Raw genomic sequence first — 21,183 nt, 5'->3', positions numbered from 1 at the left:
TTTAATTGGAATGATTCTATTGTGGATTTTATAGTGATATTGATCCTATTTATTGTGAGTTTATCTTTTCTACCTAATAATTTCAGTTCCTGATTAATAAGAGTTAAATAAGACCTGTAACTGTACTATGTTTTACTAGATTTCTAGGTGTTTAGTATATCTCAAGTCTGAGTATTAGTGTATACCAAAACCCTACTAACATGAATAGGAATCAAAAATATAGTCAGATCTTTTTTGTGTAGTTGCCGTGGGACTCCAGTTAGTTCCTTTTGTAAATATAATGCAAGATCTTTCAATTCTTGTGTGTTAAAGTTAAAAACAAAAATAATTGAGAGTATCATGTTTAACTTGTTGGAAAGAAATGTTGGATTTCAAAAACTGGTACTCCAAAACTCTTTTGGATTATAGCGTGAATTTGTATAGTTAAATTTCTGAAAGCTCTCTTTAGTAAATTGAATCTGTAAGGTCTCTGTTTAGAAGATCTCTTTTTCTGAAAGCCTCTTTGCCTTTCATTATAAAAGAGCCTGGTACTGCTTTCTGTTTTAAAAATCCAGCTGGAAAATTACAGAGTACAAACATTTGCCCATCAGTTCTTCACTTAGAGAAAACAGAAATGTGTCTTCAAAATGGAGGCTGACATTTAAGTATTTATTCCTATCAGTGGGAGCTGTAGTTTGTATTTTTTGCTTTTTACTTCTGTAACTACATATAATATAACTTGGCTTCTGCGTAGTGTAACTGTAAAACACCATCTTTATTTTATGTCATTTTGTGATTGTTGTTCAAATCCTCCAATGATCTGTTTCTTTCTGAGCCCCTCAGAGTCTCTAAAAAAATCAAGGTATCCTTGCCTCTTCTTTTTGGCTCTATTAAATTGAAATGTGATATAAATGGGTTGATTCTAATAATAAAAATTGGCTCATAATTGTGTCTGAAAATGTATTCTTTTAAAAAATAATTTATCTTTAAATTAATAGGCTTCATTTTTTACTGCAGATTTACAGAGTAATAGAACACATAGTACATAGAATTACATTTAGCCAACCCCTGAATTCCTGCATACAGTTTTGTCTTTTGTTAATATCTGGCATTAGTGTGGTACATTTGTTATAATTATTGAACCAATATTGATATTTTATTAACTATAGTTCATAGTTCATAGTTTACATAAAGATTCACATTTTGTGTCGTATAGTTTTATGGGTTTTGACAAATACATAATGACATGTGTCTATCATTACCATTTCATACAGAATATTTTCACTCTCCTAAAAATCCCCTGTGCTTCACCTATTTGTTTCTTTCCTGCCTCCACTAAACCCCTGACAACCATTGCTTTTTACTGTCTCTGTAGTTTTGCCTTTTTCGGAATGTCATATAGTTGGAATCATACACTTTGTAAGCCTCCTTAGACTGGCTTCTTTCTCTTAACAGTATGCAGTTAGGATTCTTCCATATTTTTTTGTGGTTTCCATTTTTTTATTATTAAATTTAATTTTTAAAAATTGACAAATAATTGTCCTTATTTATGGGTGATTCATAGTGACTCATAGTGACGCTTTGATACATAAAATTTGTAATGATCAGAGAAATTAGCAAATCTATAGTCTCAAACATTTATCCTTTCTTTGTGTTGAGAACATTTGGTATTTTCCTAGCTATTTGAAACTATGTGTAATATATTATTGTTAACTATAGCTATCCTGTAGTAGTGGTATAGAGCACTAAAATTTATTCTTCCTATCTAGCTATCGTTTTGTATCCTTTAACAAATTTCTCCCTATCTCTCCCTTTCCCCTACCCTTCTCAGCTTCTAGTATTCTCTGTTCTACTTTTTACTTTTATGAGATTAACTTTTTTTAGCTTCCACATGTGAGTGAGAACATGTGATGGTTAACTTTCTGTTCCTGGCTAATTTCACTTAACATAATATCCCCCAGTTCCATCCTCAAATGACAGCATTTCATTCTTTTTTATGGCTAAATAGTATTCCATTTTTGTGGACATATATATATTATGTATATTATATATATATAATCACATTTTCTTTATTCATTGTTGTTGGACACCCAGGTTCATTCTGTGTCTTGGCTGTCATGAATAGTGCTCCAATAAACATTCCACTGTATGGATTTACCACAGTTTGTTTATGCATTCACCTATTGAAGGACGTCTTGATTGCTTCCAGTTTTGGATGACTGTGAATAAAGACTGCTTTAAACACTTACGTATAGGTTTTTGTGTGGACATAACTTTTCAGCTCAGTTGAGTACATGCCAAGGAGTGGGGTTTCTGGCTGGCTCATAAGGTAAGACTATGTTTAGCTTTGTGAGAAACTGCCAAACTATCAAGGTTTGTGTTCTGTCCATATGTGTTCTTAAGACTCAATCTAATTAACAGTTTGGAAGGATATGCTCTAAACCATTAACAATAGTTATTTTGGGAGATGAGATTGGGATGGAGGGGTAGTGTCATCTTTTACTGATTTGTTATATATTGTTTTAATTTTTCTACCACAAAACCTTACTTTTGTAGTAATTTTTTACAAATAATTTTCTTCAAAATACTTTAATTCATAATATGACTCAACATAAGTGAAAAAAGTAAGACTATTTAAAACAGTATATTGTCAGTTTCATAGCATTTTCTAGTTGAAGATTTTAATTTTTTTAAGAGAGCAGTAACCTTCCTACAACCATGATTGTCTATTCAACAAATTTGTAGAGCATCTACCATGTGGCACAGCTTTCAAAGGATCATGCTTAGAGCTAAGATGACAACACACTTAATCCAGCCTTAGGATACCAGGGAGACTTCCTAGAGGAGGTGATAACTAAACTGAATCCTGAAGGACAAGTCAGAGTTAACCAGGCTAAACGGGGAGGGAGGCGGGGGAAGGAGAACGTAGCAGAATGAGGACAGTTTTCAGACCTGAGACTGAGCTATTCACTTCTGATTAATCTGACTAAAATCAGAATTAGTTGTTCCAAACTCTCAGAGAAACATATTAGATCTTTTCATGTTGTTGACTCTTGTTTAATAATTGGCAACCAAGAAGAATGGAGTCATTTTCTTATGGTTTCTGAAAGTAAGTGGCAGTGAATGGCAGAATGCATTGCCCAAATGCCCGTTTTTTGCTTGGAATAATGAATTGCCTGAAGATATTTTGTTGTTGGAAATGTATTAGCATCAGTCATGTCATATGAGTTGAACATTGTATTCCTTACCTGAAATGTATAACCTTGAGTTTTTCAACCATCACAATTTGCGAGTGTACTTTTGTAACTTTCTTGTTCCTTTGTGGTACTTATACTTAAATCTTTCTTCTCAATTTGTAAACTTACACTATATGTCCAAAGATGTTTTTCTGTTTTCTATAGGATTCCAGTGAAAATTTTAAATGAAAAAACAATGTAAATGATCACTTAGGTGGATAGGGAAAGAGGGAAAACCAGGGTGCTGACATTTAGGCATAGAAGTGGCTATTATGTTTGCTAGATTATGACATCAGTGACTTAAAAGAAGAGTTCGTTGAATATGTTTTTTTTTTTTTTTTTAATTCCAATTCTTTACGATGGATTTTAAGCATGTTAAGGCTGCTCTTTTATTCGGTAATTTTTTTCAGAATGTTTAGAATACTACTGTTTTCCTTGGATCAAATTTTAACTCTCAGGTTATTTCTTTAAGACATTAAATGTGTAGTAGTTCACCTTCTGTTACATTGAAAATTATCACGGAGAAATTTAATGTGAAAGAGGACTAGTATATTGCTTTGTTGATCTGTTTTCAATATTTTGTTAGTCTGTTTCAACAAAAGTTACCACTGTTGCTGATCTGTTAAATATTACGCAATTAATACTTTTCTCTAGTATCTGTTGCATTTAAAAATGAAATAGAGAATTCTCGAATTCTGAAAAGGAGGGGTGAAATATTGTCATCAGAATACACTTGGATTCTAACTCTTTTTTTTTTATACTTTAAGTTCTAGGGTACATGTGCACAGCGTGCAGGTTTGATACATAGGTATACATGTGCCATGTTGGTTTGCTGCACCCGTTAACTCATCATTTACATTAGGTATTTCTCCTAATGCTATCCCTCCCCCTGCCCCCCACCCCACGACAGGCCCCCATGTATGATGTTCCCTGCCCTGTGTCCAAGTGTTCTCATTGTTCAATTCCCACCTGTGAGTGAGAACATGCGGGGTTTGGTTTTCTGTTCTTGCGATAGTTTGCTCAGAATGATGGTTTCCAGCTTCATCCATGTCCCTGCAAAGGACATGAACTCATCCTTTTTTATGGCTACATAGTATTCCACGGTGTATATACATCACATTTTCTTAATCCAGTCTATCACTGATGGACATTTGGGTTGGTTCCAAGTGTTTGCTATTGTAAATAGTGCCGCAATAAACATACGTGTGCATGTGTCTTTATAGTAGCATGACTTACAATCCTTTGGGTATATACCCAGTAATGGGATCACTGGGTCAAATGGTATTTCTAGTGCTGGATCCTTGAGGAATCTCCACACTGTCTTCCACAATAGTTGAACTAGTTTACAGTCCCACCAACAGTGTAAAAGTGTTTCTGTTTCTCCACATCCTCTCCAGCATCTGTTCTTGCCTGGCTTTTTTTATATGTATATATATATATATACTTTAAGTTCTAGGGTACATGTGCACAACGTGCAGATTTGTTACATATGTATACATGTGCCATGTTGGTGTGCTACACCATTAACTCATTTACATTAGGTATATCTCCTAATGCTATCCCTCTCCCCTCCCCCCACCCCACGACAGGCCCCTGTGTGTGATGTTCCCCATCCTGTGTCCAGGTGTTCTTGTTGTTCAGTTCCCACCTATGAGTGAGAACATGTAGTGTTTGGTTTTCTGTCCTTGCGATAGTTTGCTCCAAATGATGGTTTTCAGCTTCATCCATCTCCCTACAAAGGACGTGAACTCATCCCTTTTTATGGCTGCATAGTATTCCATGGTGTATATGTGCCACATTTTCTTGATCCAGTCTATCATTGATGGACATTTGGGTTGGTTCCAAGTGTTTGCTATTGTGAATAGTGCCGCAGTAAACATACATGTGCATGTGTCTTTATAGCAGCATGATTTATAATCCTTTGAGATGGAGGTATGGAGGAAGATCTACCAAGGAAATGGAAAACAAAAAAAAGCAGGGGTTGCAATCCTAGTCTCTGATAAAACAGACTTTAAACTGACAAAGATCAAAAGAGACAAAGAAGGCCATTACATAATGGTAAAGGGATCAATTCAACAAGAAGAGCTAACTATCCTAAATATAAATATATATGCACCCAATACAGGAGCACCTAGTTTCATAAAGCAAGTCCTTAGAGACCTACAGAGAGACTTATACTCCCACACAATAATAATGGGAGACTTTAACAGCCCACCATCAACATTAGACAGATCGAGACAGAAAGTTAACAAGGATATCCAGGAACTGAACTCAGCTCTGCATCCAAGCAGACCTAATAGACATCTACAGAACTCTCCACCCCAAATCAACAGAATATACATTCTTCTTAGCACCACATCGCACTTACTCCAAAATTGACCACATAGTTGGAAGTAAAGCACTCCTCAGCAAATGTAAAAGAGCAGAAATTATAACAAACTGTCTCTCAGACCACAGTGCAATCAAACTAGAGCTCAGGATTAAGAAACTCACTCAAAACCGCTCAGCTACATGGAAACTGAACAGCCTCCTCCGGAATGACTACTGGGTACATGACGAAATGAAGACAGAAATAAAGATGTTCTTGGAAACCAATGAGAACAAAGACACAACGTACCAGAATCTCTGGGACACATTTAAAGCAGTGTGTAGAGGGAAATTTACAGCACTAAATGCCCACAAGAGAAGGCAGGAAAGATCTAAAATTGGCACCCTAACATCACAATTAAAAGAACTAGAGAAGCAAGAGCAAACACATTCAAAAGGTAGCAGAAGGCAAGAAATAACTAAGATCAGAGTAGAACTAAAGCAGGTAGAGACACAAAAAACCCTTCAAAAAATCAGTGAATCTAGGAGCTGGTTTTTTGAAAATATCAACAAAATTGGATTCCAACTCTTGACTCACCGCTGCCAGCAGGATGCCCTTGAGCAAGTCAAGGTTACTAAACTTAAGTCTTTTTGTATTTAAATTAATAGAATTAAGTAAAGTATATGAAAGTTCCTGCAAACTGTAAAGCATTACAAACATAATTGTCATCATTATTATGGAATTTGTCTTCTAACACACATTTTATGATTTACTGAACAAGATTCCCAGGAAGTCAATTATCATTGCTTGTTCTGGCCATATTTTTTTTATACCTCAGTCTCACTGGCATGTGAATTGGCCGAGAGGTGGACAGGCTAAATCTATGTGCACATATCCTTTTATGACCCAAGGGACATTTTAGGAACTAGAAGAAGACCTGAGGCTAACAGACAATTCTTATGTCCAATGGCAGAAAGGGGAGAGGGTAGGAAGGGTGTGAGGCTTCTGGCTGACCATTGCTCCGCTTTTTGTAAATGTGTTCATGGTTAGGAGAGAAGTAACTATAACTATGAAAGAGAAGAGTTAAAATGCCTGCTCTTCTTTCCTGAAACCCCTTCTTACCCTGTTCACTAGATTTAATGAGGAAAATGTGAACTTATCACAAAGTAGTCGCAACTTCTGCTGTTGAAAATTCTTTTCTTGCCAGGCCTGGTGGTTCACTGTAATCTCAGCACTGCAGGAAGCCAAGGTGGGTGAATTACTTGAACCCAGGGGTTTGAGACCAGCCTGGGCAACATGGCAAAACCCCTCTCTACAAAAAATACAACAGTTAGCTGAATGTAGTGGCAGGTGTCTGTAGTCTCAGCCACTTGGGAGGCTGAGGTGGGAGGATCACTTGAGCCCAGGAGGCAGAGGTTGCAGTGAGCCAAGATCCTGCTGCTGCACTCCATCCTTGGTGACAGAAGTGAGACCCTGTCTCAAAACAACAAAAAACAAATAAACAAAAAATAGATTCTTTTATTTTTCTTTCTGTTTGTGTCTTTTCCTCTGTATATCTCTCCCCCATTCTATTCTTTTATTTTTTTTTTTTTTTTTTGAGACGGAGTCTCGCTCTGCCGCCCAGGCTGGAGTGCAGTGGCCGGATCTCAGCTCACTGCAAGCTCCGCCTCCCGGGTTCACGCCATTCTCCTGCCTCAGCCTCCCGAGTAGTTGGGACTACAGGCGCCCGCCACCGCGCCCGGCTAGTTTTTTGTATTTTTTAGTAGAGACGGGGTTTCACCGTGTTAGCCAGGATGGTCCCATTCTATTCTTTATCTCACCCTCTGTGTGTCATTTTTAAAAGGATCTCTTTGAAGGCACTCTTCCCTATTTTATCATTCTTCTATTCCTTTCCCTTTTTCTCTTCTTTCCTCTGATAATTTGACGTATTTAATTTGGCAAATTAGTGTAACTATACTTTTCTATTTTATCATGTCTTTTTCTTGTTTTTTCTGCCATTTGAAAGTTGATATTCAAATCTAATATAATAAATGAAAAAGGTCATAAATTAGTAAATTCCATTTCCACATATGATATACCACTGAGTACGATGAAAATGAGCACTCATATTAACAAAGAGAATATAGTGATAAAATGCTTTTAGACTATTTGATGGTATGTGTTCATATTCACAACCTTTGACCTAGTAATATCGTATCTTAGAATCCATTTAAAACAAGTATGTCTTAAATAATGAAAAGACTATATATAACATCCTTCATGTCCAGCAATAAAGGACGATTATTATATGGACTATGTTGTAATCATTTAATTTTTACCTACAGTAAGTCTTGGCAGACGTGGATTTGACATCCGAGGTCGATGACAATATAAATTTACACAGTGTTTTAGAGCAATATGGTAACATACCCATTATAAGTCCACATACCTTTAGATCTCACAATTGTATGTCTAGGTTGCCTTCCTTATAAGCTGATCTATGGTAAAATATTTGTAGTGATAGTCATTGTAGTGCTAATTATAGTAAGTTTGTTGACTTTTTGTTAAATAGTAAATAGTTTCTCTTCTAGGCATTTAACTGAAGGAAATAAGGCTGTGGATAGATAACAAAGCTAAGATATATTTATCCCTATTTTTATAACTTGCAAATAATATTAAAATTGTAAATGTCCAACAATAGAGGGTTGGTTAAATTATATATCCTATCAGTGGAAAATCAGGCAGCATTCACAATCATGTCGTCGAAGACTATGATGGGGTCATCTTCCATAATGCACATGCGTATACATATGTGTACCAGGAAAGAGATGCATATACACTGAAATGTTCACTGTTTTTCTCTAGGTAGTTAGATACAGATGATTTAAAAAAAAGTTTAATGACCTATGATTATGTTTTCTGATATAAATAAAAGCCATGAGATTTTTAAAATTAAAAATATTAACCCAAGGCTGAAGAAAAGCCTTCGAGGAAGTAGACCAAATTTTAAACAGTAGCTGTTTTTGAGTGGTGGGACTAATGGTAATTTTTAAAACACTTTTGTGTCATATCTATATTTTTCTTTAATGGGAAAATGAGTACGCTCATTTTATTGGAAATATTTTGTTTTTTAGTTTTGATAAAAGTATGGTTGATAAGCAATTAACATAGTACCAAGTAATTTTAAAGTAATTAACAAGCTTTTTAATTAACAAGATTTTTGTTTTCATATTATTTTTAGGCCAGAAATGTACACACAGGAGAGTTGGCTGCAGTGAAAATCATTAAATTGGAGCCTGGTATGTATTAAAACCCTCAAGACAATTTTTGAACAATTTTCTTGTGCAGTTCGTAAATATAGGTCTTAAAACTATTTTCCGTATTTCTTTCCTTGTTTCCCTTCTTCCCAAAAGAAGTCTTTGTATGTTCTATCAGGTCAGTAGAATATCTTCAGTTAAATTCCCCTGGAGGTGGTTAGTTAAAGGTGAGTTTGACATGACAGTTTTGTTGCCAAATAAAATTTGACATGTCCACATTCAAAATTGGAAGACACATTGACATTGTTAATTTGCTTTTAAGATGATAGTGAAATATTTGAACTTCAGGTTTAGCTTTTATGAGAATTTGGTTAGGAAAGTATTCAGTGATTTTTTGGGGGTGAATATTTGGTATGATGACATTTGTTTGTCAGCTATTCCCTTTGATTTAGGTTTGTTAATTCTGGTTTTAGCTTAGTGCTTATTTTATTAACACTTCTGTGTGTCAGAAGACTGCTTGTTTCAAAACACACTGAATAATTGGCTTTGAAAATAAAACTGTAATCTTGAAACGGTTTTATGATTTTGGTATCCTAAAAGTTTCTAATGAGTGCAGTAGTACTTTTTGACCAGGTAAGTGAATATTTGGTGATATGTTCGTTTGCTGGTTCATAAACTTAGGCATGTAGGGTAAGTTTACGACCATAATTATGCCAGTTTCTTAGTTTGAGCAGTTAAAATGACTTTGCTTTTGAAACACAGTATTTTAATCATTATACATGTGACTCATTAAAGAGATAATAGTACTGAAGCAGCATATGCTGGAACACTAAAAATAAGCTTTCAGATATGTCCCAATATCTTTTTTTTCCTGGCAAATAGAAATTGTTATAATAATACTCTTTTAGGATCCTCTTATTAAATGCCACCTAGTAAGTTTAAAATGATCTCCAAAATGTCACTAACACAAATAGGGAATATAACAGAACTATACAAGCATTTGCCTCTCCTGGAAAAGGCACTACAGCAAATATTCAAATTATGTTCAAGGATGGTTATTCAAGTTATGTCCAAGTACTGGCCTGTGCTCTCGGAGAAGACGAAGATGTTTATCCCTTTTCCGTCTTAAGCGAGTGCAGTGGGCTTGTTACAGCATAGTTTCACTTATTTGACTTGAGGGAATGGCTTATTTTTTATTAGGTTGATGCATAAGTAATTGCAGTTTTTGCCAACCTAATATAGTTCATTATAATGAATTAATGAGTATATTTTTTACATCCTGCAATTCTGTCCCCCAAAAAAGAATAACATGGAAGTTCAGTAAATATTGATGAAGTGATCTTAGTATTTGGCTATTTAAAAATTTTGTTGGTTGCCTATTCTTATGCCTTGCCCCAGTCCTATCAGGTTATTTGTATTTTATTATTGAATTTTAGATGCTGTTTGCACTTTGAGGATAGTGACTCTTTATCATGTATTTTACACTTCCCACAATTTGTCTTCTGTCTTTCACTCTGCTTATACTTTTTTTTCCCGTGTGGAAGTCTTCTTTTTTCTCTCAGACAAATTGGTCAGTCCTCCTTTCTCTATTCCCCATTTCCCTGTATGTAGGCCTTTTCTCCTAGATAACTATAACAATTTTAAACTGTAATTTCTTCCAGTTTTTCCTTTTTTTCTTCCAAAATTTAAATATTTGCTCAATCAGGAACAAGTTTGTTCTAAGGGATGAAGGAGAACTCTCTCTATATATTTTTTCAAATGGCTAAGTTTCCCAATGCCATTACTATAGATTCAGTCTCTTATCCACAGATTTCAAGTGCCTTGGTTGTCATAAACTAAATTTCCCTGTAAGCATAGATTTTGTGTTCTGTTCCAGTGATTTTCTTTTTTCTATTCCTACTTTAATACTATCCTGGTCTTGATTACTATAACTTTTGTTGCATATTATAGTCTTCATTCCTTTTATTTTTCAGATTTTCCTTTCTGTTTGTAAAATTTTTTTCTTCAGGAGAACTTCAAAATCATTTTTATCGAGGAGAAAAAAGGCACATAGATTGATGTAGGATATTTGGCATTTTGACAATAGTAAAGGTTTTTTCTTATTCAGGTCTTTAGGAAAGTTTTTGCCACATCTTCATATTTATGGTATTTATCGCTATTGGGAGAGGCTTCCTTTTTCCCTCTTACACTGTCTAACTGGTTATTATAGATATTTACTTCAGACACTGATTTTATTGGTTATATTTTGTCTCTGGCAGTCTTACAGAATTCATATTTTTCTGGCAGTTTTCAAATGTTTTTCATTGTTTTTGCAACTGTACAGATATATCATATAGAATGTTATTTTGGCCTGGACTTTCACATTGTAGGATAGTGCTTCCAATGTTGTTTACTCATTTAAACGTTAACCCATTTATGCTGGAGTTTGCAGTTTTTTGAATTGCAGACGTGTGAAAAATCAGACCTTGGCGATGAACTTGAGCCATAGGATGTAAATAACTCTCACATGCTTAGCGTTCCAATAATGGAACACTGGGCATAAATGGGTTCTGACAGAAGTGTTGATCATCTTCCACTAGAGTGATTTTGTCCATTTCTCCTTCCATTTGTGGCACATCTGCTTAATGTATTATATGTGTATCAGTTGACCCATAAAATTCATGTTTACCTTATATTTTCATTTCTTAATAAATATTTATTGAATACCTAATATATGCCAAGCTCTGTTCTAGAGGGTAGGAATGTAGAAGAGAACAAAAAGGCAAAGACCTTGTTCTCATGGAACTTGAATTTCAGTGAGGGAGATAGAATAATGGAATAAATGTATAATGCATTAGTCACTCATATTGGTCAATGGCTTCATTCTTTCCCTTACTATTGTGACTTGTATCTTTCATCTTTAATCATTCACTCCCTTAATGATCTTCGATACCCTTTTTACCTTGAATATAACTTTATCCAACATTGATATTGCCAACCCTCCTTTCTTTTTGTTTATATTTATGTGGCATACAACAAATGGATAGACCTGGTGTACCTGGGCCTATCATTATACTTTAATCCTTGCTGGGTCATTGATGTTTCTCTTGTAAAAAATTATATTTGACTTTTGTTTTACAACCCAATCTGAATCTTTCTTTTTTTTTAATATGTGAATCTGTCCACTATTATATTGTTTAGAGAGATGTTTAATTTTACTTCTGTTGTTTTTGTTTTTAATATTTTCTTAAATTAAAAAAAAAATTATGGCTGGGGGTTTCTTTTATTTTTATCGCTGATAATTTGTAAGATACAATTCTGTAGTTTTGTCAGAGAATGACTTGTAAGACCTTGAATAATATACTTACATTTGTGGCTGTTTTAGTTTATCAGTTTAAGAAATAAAACAGTCATCTATTGAATTCTTGGGTTTACAGATTTTGAAATTTGCATATTTATACTCTTCCTGCCTCATCATCCCCCCAATTTTCAACTGTTTGTTGGTTTATTTGGGGATTTTAGCCCAGAAACTTTCTGATTGTACTAGGGTATGAGTATGTATTAGTATGTGTACCTTCTTTTAAGAAATGTAATATTTATAATTTATAAATGCCATGACCAATTATTTAGATTTAGGTTTTTATTTAATAGATTTACTACCCACCGTTGGTCTTTTTATGCCATTTCCTTTGCATTCTCACCTACTTAGTATCAGCTATCAATAGGCTAAATCATATTGTCAAAAAGATTTTCCAGTATTAGGAATATTGTAATTTAAATCCATAAATTGATTATTCTTCTCAAACCTGCTTTTCTTCCCCATTTTCCTAAGCAGTTAACCCATCCAAAAATGTAGGCATTAACCTCAATTTCTCGCTTTTATTTGTGCTCAAGAATCAGTCTGTCAGCAAGTTCCCTCAGCTCTACCTCCAAAACACATCCTGAATCCATCTACTTGTCTTTATTACCCATCTCCACCCTTCTAGTGCCTGTTTCCTCACCTACACTTCCCATTCCCCACCATCTATTTTCAAGAAAGCCTCTGGAGTGAACTTTTTAAAACATAAATCATATATCATCGCACTCTTCTGCTTAACACTTCTCTGAAGCCTTCATATCAACTTAGAAAAATACTCAGGTTTTTAGCCTTTTTTATAAAACCCTACATGATCTGCTCTCCCCACTTCTCTGAGCTCATCGTGCATGTTTCTCCCTACTCTACTATGCCTCTGTTTTCTTTTTATTTAAACAGTCCAAGATTAAAACAATTCTTCTCTTTTGCCTGAGGTAACTGTTTTTCAAGACCTTTGCTCTGAAGGCTCCTGGTCATTCAGACCTCAGCTTAAATAAATATCATATCCCCAGAGAGGCCAATCCTCTTGTGTCCTATGCAGTGAACTTGTTATTTTAGTTCGTCGCATGGGACACATGAGTGCCTGATACTTTTCTTGTTTGTTTATATGTATATATTGTGTTTGTCTCTCTCCTAGAATGTAAGAGCCATGAGAATAGTGATTATCCTCACTGCTATATTTCACCACTTGGGACAGTGTAAGCACATAACAGACACTGCAATAAATATTCTTCCTACAAAAGAATATTGCAGAAGTCTTTCTGTTGCCTTTGAATGAGAATGACAATTTGACTAGGTATAAAATGATTGCATTACATGTTCTTCTCCCTCTACCCTCAAAAAACTCTATAGACATTTTTTTGCCTTGAATATTGTTGGAAAGAACTGTAAGGCCTACCTGATATTTTTCCCCTAGTAGGTAACTTGCTGTTACTACTTGATTGTAGCAAAAGCTGGCATTTCTTTCTTTGTCTTCAAAATTAGTAATCTCAACAGAATATAACTTGGTCTCAATAATTTTCTACAGATTTTTCTCCCTGAGACACAATGAGCTGCTTTTTTTCATCTGCAGTTTTGATTTTTTCTCTATTTCAACAAACTTTAAGATTCTTGAATTTTTTTATTTAATTACTTTGGAAAGTAATGAATTTTTAAAGTCTGCCATATCAGTTACTTTTTTTTTTTTTTGGAAACAGGGTCTCTCTCTGTTGCCCCGGGCAGGACTACAGTGGCATGATCTGAGCTCACTGCAACCTCTGCCAACTGGGTTCAGGTGATTCTCGTGCCTCAGCCTCCTGAGTAGCTGAAATTACAGGCGCATGCCACCACACCCAGCTGATTTTTATATTTTTAGTAGAGACAGAGTTTCGCCATGTTGTCCAGGCTGGTCTCGGACTCCTGGCCTCAAGTGATCTGCCCGTCTAGGCCTCCCAAAGTGCTGGGATTACAGGCATGAACCACCACGCCTGGCCCCCAATACTGTTTCTATTCCTTGTTGGTTCCAGTGCTTTTATTAGTTCTATGCAAGTATTATGTCTACACAGCTTTTCCCCCCTTAACTCTACCAGCATTCTGTTTCATTTGGTTGCCTTAATTTACCTGTAATCTTTTTTCCCCTTTTATATCCCTGAGAGTTTGAAGGACTTACTGTCTTAAATTTTCTTTCAAAACAAATTCTTCATATCTTTGGCATCCTGTATTTGTCTTTTTTTTGCCGTGGAATTTTTGTGGAAAATCAGTGGACTTTTAGCATTGTTGGTAAAGCCAAAGTAGATGGTATTTTTCACATTTTTGGAACAGACTTAAGGGAATCTTTAGGTTAAAAATATGATGGTATGCTAATGAATTTTCCCAACATTCAGTTCAGATACTTCAAATAATTTTGGAGACTGCTGTATTTCAAAAATGAGTTCTCAACTGTATTCAGCAGCTTTCAGAAACTTGCACTAAAGCCAGCATAATACAAAAGTGCTTTCTTGTATTGATTTAACAGATGAACTGGTTTAAAATTGTATTTAGACATGAAAAGATAATTATTTGCCAGTATGACTTAGAAAAAACATGTCTAGTAAAACATAAACAAAAATTTTTTTAAGTAAATGAAATTCCAGCTGTAAACTTAACGTGCTTTTCCCTGTGGTGAAAAATAGGATATTAAAGTTTATGGTAATTTTAGAGTCCTAGATTGTATTTACTGACTTGCCCCTGGCAATTTAATTTCATAATGCTGTATTCAAAATTTTACTGAAACAGATGCTTTTGAAGGTCTTCCTAACAGTCAAAAAATGCTACAGTAAGCCTTAGAGTTGAAAATAGGTTAGCAGAGAAAATCGCTTTTATTAATTAGCCACAAAAATATTTGTAAAAGAAAATGAAGTCAGCATTCCTTCCTATGTCTGTATGTTCTTGTTGCTCTTTGTAGATACAGGCAAAATGATTATTTTCAGGAATGATTTAACCATTTCTTTTACATTTTTTTTTATAGTAGATAACTTACTAAATAAAGTCACCACCTTACAAATGGTAACATTAAATAGAGTTTGACTTACCAGTGATTAGCATTGAAAATAATACCACCAGTGATACCATTGTGAGTTTTAGTTGCGTTTTTCATCTCTTTGCTTAGACATCCGGAGTGCCCTATAAGACCAGGCAGATAATATGATGGTTCATGCCACTATGTTTTCCTGTCTTTTGTCTGAATTTCAGCCTACCATCTAACTCATTTTACAGATGCTCAGTTTGCTCAACAAGTCTGTAGGTGGCCAACAGCCAGAACAGGAACAAAGTTTGTGGGAAAACTTTTACCATCAGAATCCTACTTTCCCTTCCCTCTCTCCTTCTTCCATTACCCCTCTTTTATGGTGAAACTACAAAATAATATTTTAAGCTTATGAAAATTACAGTTTGTTAAATATTGTCAGCCTTGCTTACAGGGATAGAATTTAATGCATCACTACCCAGGATGATTAATGCAATACCCTTTTGGTTTGTTCCCTTGCTTGTCTTTTAAAATGGCAAATTAGAAATATTTATAAAATAGTTTAGTATTTTTTAATAAGTTAAATGTATTTCTGTAGACAGTTTTCGAAATAAATAGGAATCTTTAAATATCTTTCAATAGATGTTTAAAGCTTTCCTTGGACTTTCAGGGGATACTTTATCCTGTTTCCTGAAAGTATAAGCAGAGAAAGTAGTGTAAATCTTAAAAAGTCAAGAAGTATATGGAGGTTTAAACCAGCCATTTGTTTGCCTTGTGAAAGTTCTTGAAAGAAATCCCAAGGTAGGTTGTTTGGCCAGATAGGACAAGTGTCATCTATTCTGGTTAGGTGGTATGTTCTTTTCAGAATTTCTGTTCAAAAATCTAACAACCTTGATTTTTAAAAATATTCTGTAAAGTAAAATATTTGTACCCTATCTTCACTGTTTGGACAGTTCAAGTCTGAATTAATGGGAAATGTTAATTTGAAGGCACAAATACATGTCCCAAATGTCATTTTATTGGTTTTAAATAATAGATACAGAAAATGAATAAAGGTTAGTGTTGTTTACTAATGTCTTCTGTTTAACATTCTACATTCATTACACTCAATGGAAAAAAAAAAAGTATTATTATGAACCAAAACAACCATATTCACAAGATTGCCACCATTGTGTCACTATATTTTTCATGGTTGTTTAAAAATTAGCTGATTGAATATTTAGCATTGGATTAATTGATTTTCTGAAAAAGTACTACTAATTTATTCACTGTACAATGAACTACCACTAAAATTAGTTTTCATTTTGATACTTTAACATTATTTCATAAACTTCAGAAATGTATCTAGTACTTACTAGTACAGAAAACTTTTTCCATTGCACATATTAAGAGATCTAATTTTTACATTGTAATTTTGCTGTAAATGATATACAAATTTTTAGGTTACTGCATATTTATTTTAAATACTTGTTTTAAAAGTTATTTATTTATTTATTTATTTATTTTTGGTCTGGGAGTGGTGGTTCACATCTGTTGTTGTCTCAGCACTTTGGGAGGCTAAGGTGGGAGGATCTTTTGAGCCCAGGAATTTAAGACCAGCCTGGGCAACATGGTAAGACCCTGTCTCTACAAAAATTTTTAAAAATTAGCAGACCATGGCAGCCTCCTTCTGTAGTCCCAGCTACTCAGGACACTGAGGCAGGAGGATTACTTGAGCCCAGGATGTCGAGGCTTCAGTGAACCATGTTCACATCACTGCATTGCACCATGGGCAATAGAATGAAATCCTGTCTCAAAAAAGAAAGAAATTTATATATATATATATAAATTTATATATATATATATTCATTTAAACATCCAACTGTAGTGAAATGATTAAATTAGGCTATGCTCACATTTTAATATTTTTTAAATTTCAGTAAAAAACACATAAACTTTACCATCTTAACCATTTTTGTTTTTTTGGTTTTTGTTTTGTATTTTTTTGAGACAAGAGTCTTGTTCTTGGCACCCAAGCTGGAATGCAGTGGCACAATCTCGGCTCGCTGCAACCTCCACCTCCCGGGATCAAGCCATTCCCCTGCCTCAGCCTCCCGAGTACCTGGGATTACAGGCTCCCACCACCACACCTGACTAATTTTTTATATTTTTAGTAGAGACAGGGTTTCACCATGTTGGCCAAGCTGGTCTTGAACTCCTGACCTCAGGTGATCCACCTGCCTCGGCCTCCAAAAGTGCTGGGATTACAGATGTGAGCCACCATGCCCAGCTGTCTTTATCATTTTTAAGTGCATCATTTAGGAGTTTTAAGTATATTTACATTGTTGTGAAACAGTTCTCTAGAATTTTTCATCTTGCAAAACTAAAACTCTATATTCACTAAACAACAACTCCTCTTTGCTGCCCCCCCACAGCCACTGGTAACCACCATTCTGTTGGTATCTGTGAATTTGGCTCCTTTAGATACTTCATATAAGTGGAATCATACAGTATTTGTCCTTTTCTGAGTAGCCTATTTCACTTAGTGTAATGTTCTCAAGGTTCATCTATGTTACAGCATATGGCAGGATTTCCTTTTTAAGTCTGGATATTTTTCATATACTACAGTTTTATTCATTCTTCTGTTGATAGACATTCTGTCAAACTGGGTTGCCTCTACCTCTTGGCTATTGGAAATAGTGCTGCTATGAACATGGGTGTACAAATCTCTCTTTGAGATCCTATTTTCAGTTCTTTTGGATATAAACCTAAAACCATGATTATTGGGGTCATGTGATAGTTCCACCTTTAACTTGTTGAGAAACTGTTACACTGTTTTCTGTAGCAGTCTCACTGGTTTGCAATATCAACACCAATGTACAAGGGTTCTAGCTTCTCCACATCACCTCTAACCAGTTTTATTTTCTGCTTTTTTTTTTTTTTAATTGTAGCCATCCTAATGGATGTGGAGTGATATCTTATTGTGGTTTTATTTTTCTCTGATTAATGATGTTGAGCATGTTTTCATGTGCTTATTGGCTGTTTGCAGGTCATCTTTGGATAAATGTATATTCAAGTCCTTTCCCATTTTTAAAATCAGATTATTTGATTTTTTGTTGTGAGTCGTAGGAGTTCTTTATATATTCTGGGTGTTAAACCCTTCTTAGATACAGGATTTGAAAATATTTTCTCCTATTCCATAGGTTGCCATTTCAACTCTGTTGATTTTGTCCTTTGGTGAACAAAAATTTTTTAATTTCATGTGTAGTCTCATCTGTTTTTTGTTACCTGTGCTTTTGGTGTCATATACAAGAAATAACTGCCAAATCCAATGTCATGAAGCTTTTCTTCTGTGATTTCTTCTAGGAGTTTGATAGTTTGGGGTCTTACAATTATATCTTTAAATCATTTTAAGTTTTGTGTATGGTTTAAGGCAGGGGTCCAACTTCATTCTTTTGCATGTGGATATCCAGTTTCCCCAACACCATTTGTTGAAGAGACTGCCCTCTCCCCATCAAGTAGTCCTGATACCCTTGTTGAAGATCATTTGACCATGTACTACGTGAGGGTTTGTTTCTGGGCTCTCTGTTCTATTCCATTGGTTTTAAATATGTCTGTCTTTATGCCAGTACCCTACTGTTTCTATTAGGGTAGCTTTTAGTAAGTTTTGAAATCAGGAAGCATGAGTCTTCCAACTTTGTTCTTCTTTTTCAAAATTGTTTTGGCTATGGAGAGTCTTTTAAATTTTATACAAATTTTAGAATAATTATTTTCTATTTCTGCAAAAAAAAAAAAAAGTTACCAGAATTTTTCACAGGGATTGTGTAGCTATTTATATCACTTTGGGTAGTATTGACGTCTTAGTAATATTAAATTGGGTTGGGTGCGGTGGCTTACGCTTGTAATCCCAGCACTTTGGGAGGCTGAGGCAGGCGGATCACGAGGTCAGGAGTTTGAGACCAGCCTGGCCAATATGGTGAAACCCGTCTCTACTAAAAATACAAAAATTAGCCCAGTGTGGTGGTGCGTGCCTGTAGTCCTACTCGGGAGGCTGAGGCAGAAGAATCACTTGAACCCCTGGAGACGGAGGTTGCAGTGAGCCAAGATCACGCCACTGCACTCCAGCCTGGGTGACAAAGCGAGAGTGTACCTCAAATAATAATAATAATATAATAATAATAATAATATTGGTTTTTAAGAAAAGATATTGGTACTTTAGGACATATTAAATGTAAGGTACTAGCAAGACATTCAGATGGAAATAATAGGTATATAGTCAAAACTGAAGATAAGATAAGGGGCTCTGTGGTTCTCAACTAGTCTCATCCTTACATTGCCAGGGTGTGAAGAATAAAATTTCTCTTCTTTAAGCAAGTACCTTTTTTTTGGAGACAGGCCCTCACTCTGTTCCCCAGTCTGAAGTGCAGTGGTGTGATTATAGCTCACTGCAACCTCAAACTCTTGGGCTCAAGCAGTCCTGCCACCTCAGCCTCCTGAGTAGCTGGGACTACAGGTGCGTGCCACCATGCCTAGCTTATTACTTTGTGAAAACGAAGTCTCTCTATGTTGTCCAGGCTGGTGAGCAACAGGGCTGGAACCTACAAGCCTAAGTTCTCTGAACCTAGTGGATTTTATGCCACATCTCAGTGGAAAGTAATATTATTTTGGCATATCACGCAATTAAAAGAATGAAACCAACTATCCAAATTTCAGATTATTTTTATGAGGCTGATGTAGGCCATCAAAGAATAGCTACATCTATGATAACCATATTTAGCTTACCTACCTCTCAGGATAAGCTACAAAAATATTACCTTTATGTAAGTCTCTTCCGTGGTATAATTTCAGTTCACAGAAGATTTTACTCTCTTTGCATTAAAGTTTCAAATAATATAATAGTGAAGCAGATATATGAAGAATATATCTGAAGCTGGAGTTCAAACATCTGAGTTATTAATAACCTGTGCTTGGGAATTCTTGCTTCCAGCTACAGCTGTGAAAAGTTGTCATTCACTCTCACCAAGATCTCACCTTCCGTGGTAGAAACCTCACATACCTGCTGCTGGGAACACAGTTGCGGGTGGAACTCAGAACTCAAAACTACTACCAAGAGGTAGTAGTTTGTTACTAGTAGTATTAATTCAGCCATATTATTGACTTTTACAGGTCAGTTTAAGAATTTACACACGATTGAGAAGTTAGGCACCATATGTGAAGCTACTCGTGTGAGAAAATCTGTTCTAAATCCCAGACTTAACTGAAGAATTTTTCAGCACAGCTCAGATATAAGGCTTCTGTGCACATTTAAAAGTGAGTAGGTGGGAATCCAAAGAATAACATATTGATATGGTTAGGCTTTGTGTCCCCACCCAAATCTCATCTTGAATTGTAATTCTCAGGTGGTGAAGGAGAGAGCTGGTGGGAGGTGATTGGATCATGGGAGTGGTTTCCCCCATGCTGTTCTCATGATAGTGAGTTCTCATGAGATCTGATGGTTTTGTAAGTGTCTGACAGTTCCTGTAACACACACACTCTCTCGCCTGCCACGATGTAAGACTTGCCTGCTTCCCCTTCTGCCATGATTGTAAGGCCTCCTGAGCCATGCGGAAGTGTAAGTCAATTAAACCTCTTTTCTTTATAAATTTCCCAGTCTTGGGTAGTTCTGTATAGCAGTGTGAGAAAGGACTAATACACATATATTAACAAAATTATGTGCTGCTTTACTCTTCTTTGCTTTATAATTCATATTTTTTCAAACATGAAAGATGGGCTAGAATTTAGCCCGTTTGAGGGAAATCAGCATGCATAAAGAAGTTGTTTTAATGCTATGATGGAAAAGGCTCAGATGGAGGAGTGATATAAAAGAACAAAGCGTTCTGGTTCCCGTGAGTGAACACAGAAAGCAGGGCCTTTCGTCTGCACCTAGATAGGCAGACTTTCTACTGTTACCTCCAGGGCTTACTCACAGCTTCTGCCTAAACTGATAATGAGTAACAGGAGATCATCTTCTATTTTGGATTATCTCCTTCGATCCTCTTTTATTGTCAAACCATTAAGAAGTACATTTTCAGTTGTAACAAGTTGCCATTTGTGCACTTATGTTTAGGGTATATGTGACCATTTATGTAATA

General features: G+C 35.3%; 1 protein-coding gene across 2 annotated transcripts in view; it reads left to right on the top strand.

Moving 5' to 3' along the window:
- The window catches only part of MAP4K5 (mitogen-activated protein kinase kinase kinase kinase 5), a 107,304-nt gene that overhangs the window by 18,149 nt on the left and 67,972 nt on the right, over positions 1-21,183 (top strand). For both annotated transcript variants that reach the window (XM_025390992.1, XM_025390991.1), the window contains exon 3: positions 8,744-8,801. In XM_025390992.1, the coding sequence (XP_025246777.1) occupies positions 8,744-8,801 (58 nt within the window). The remainder of the gene's footprint in view (positions 1-8,743; positions 8,802-21,183) is intronic.

This window comes from Theropithecus gelada, chromosome 7b, assembly GCF_003255815.1.
Source record: "Theropithecus gelada isolate Dixy chromosome 7b, Tgel_1.0, whole genome shotgun sequence".
In the NCBI taxonomy this organism is placed as follows: Eukaryota; Metazoa; Chordata; class Mammalia; order Primates; family Cercopithecidae; genus Theropithecus; species Theropithecus gelada.
This window is presented reverse-complemented; position numbering and strand designations above follow the sequence as displayed.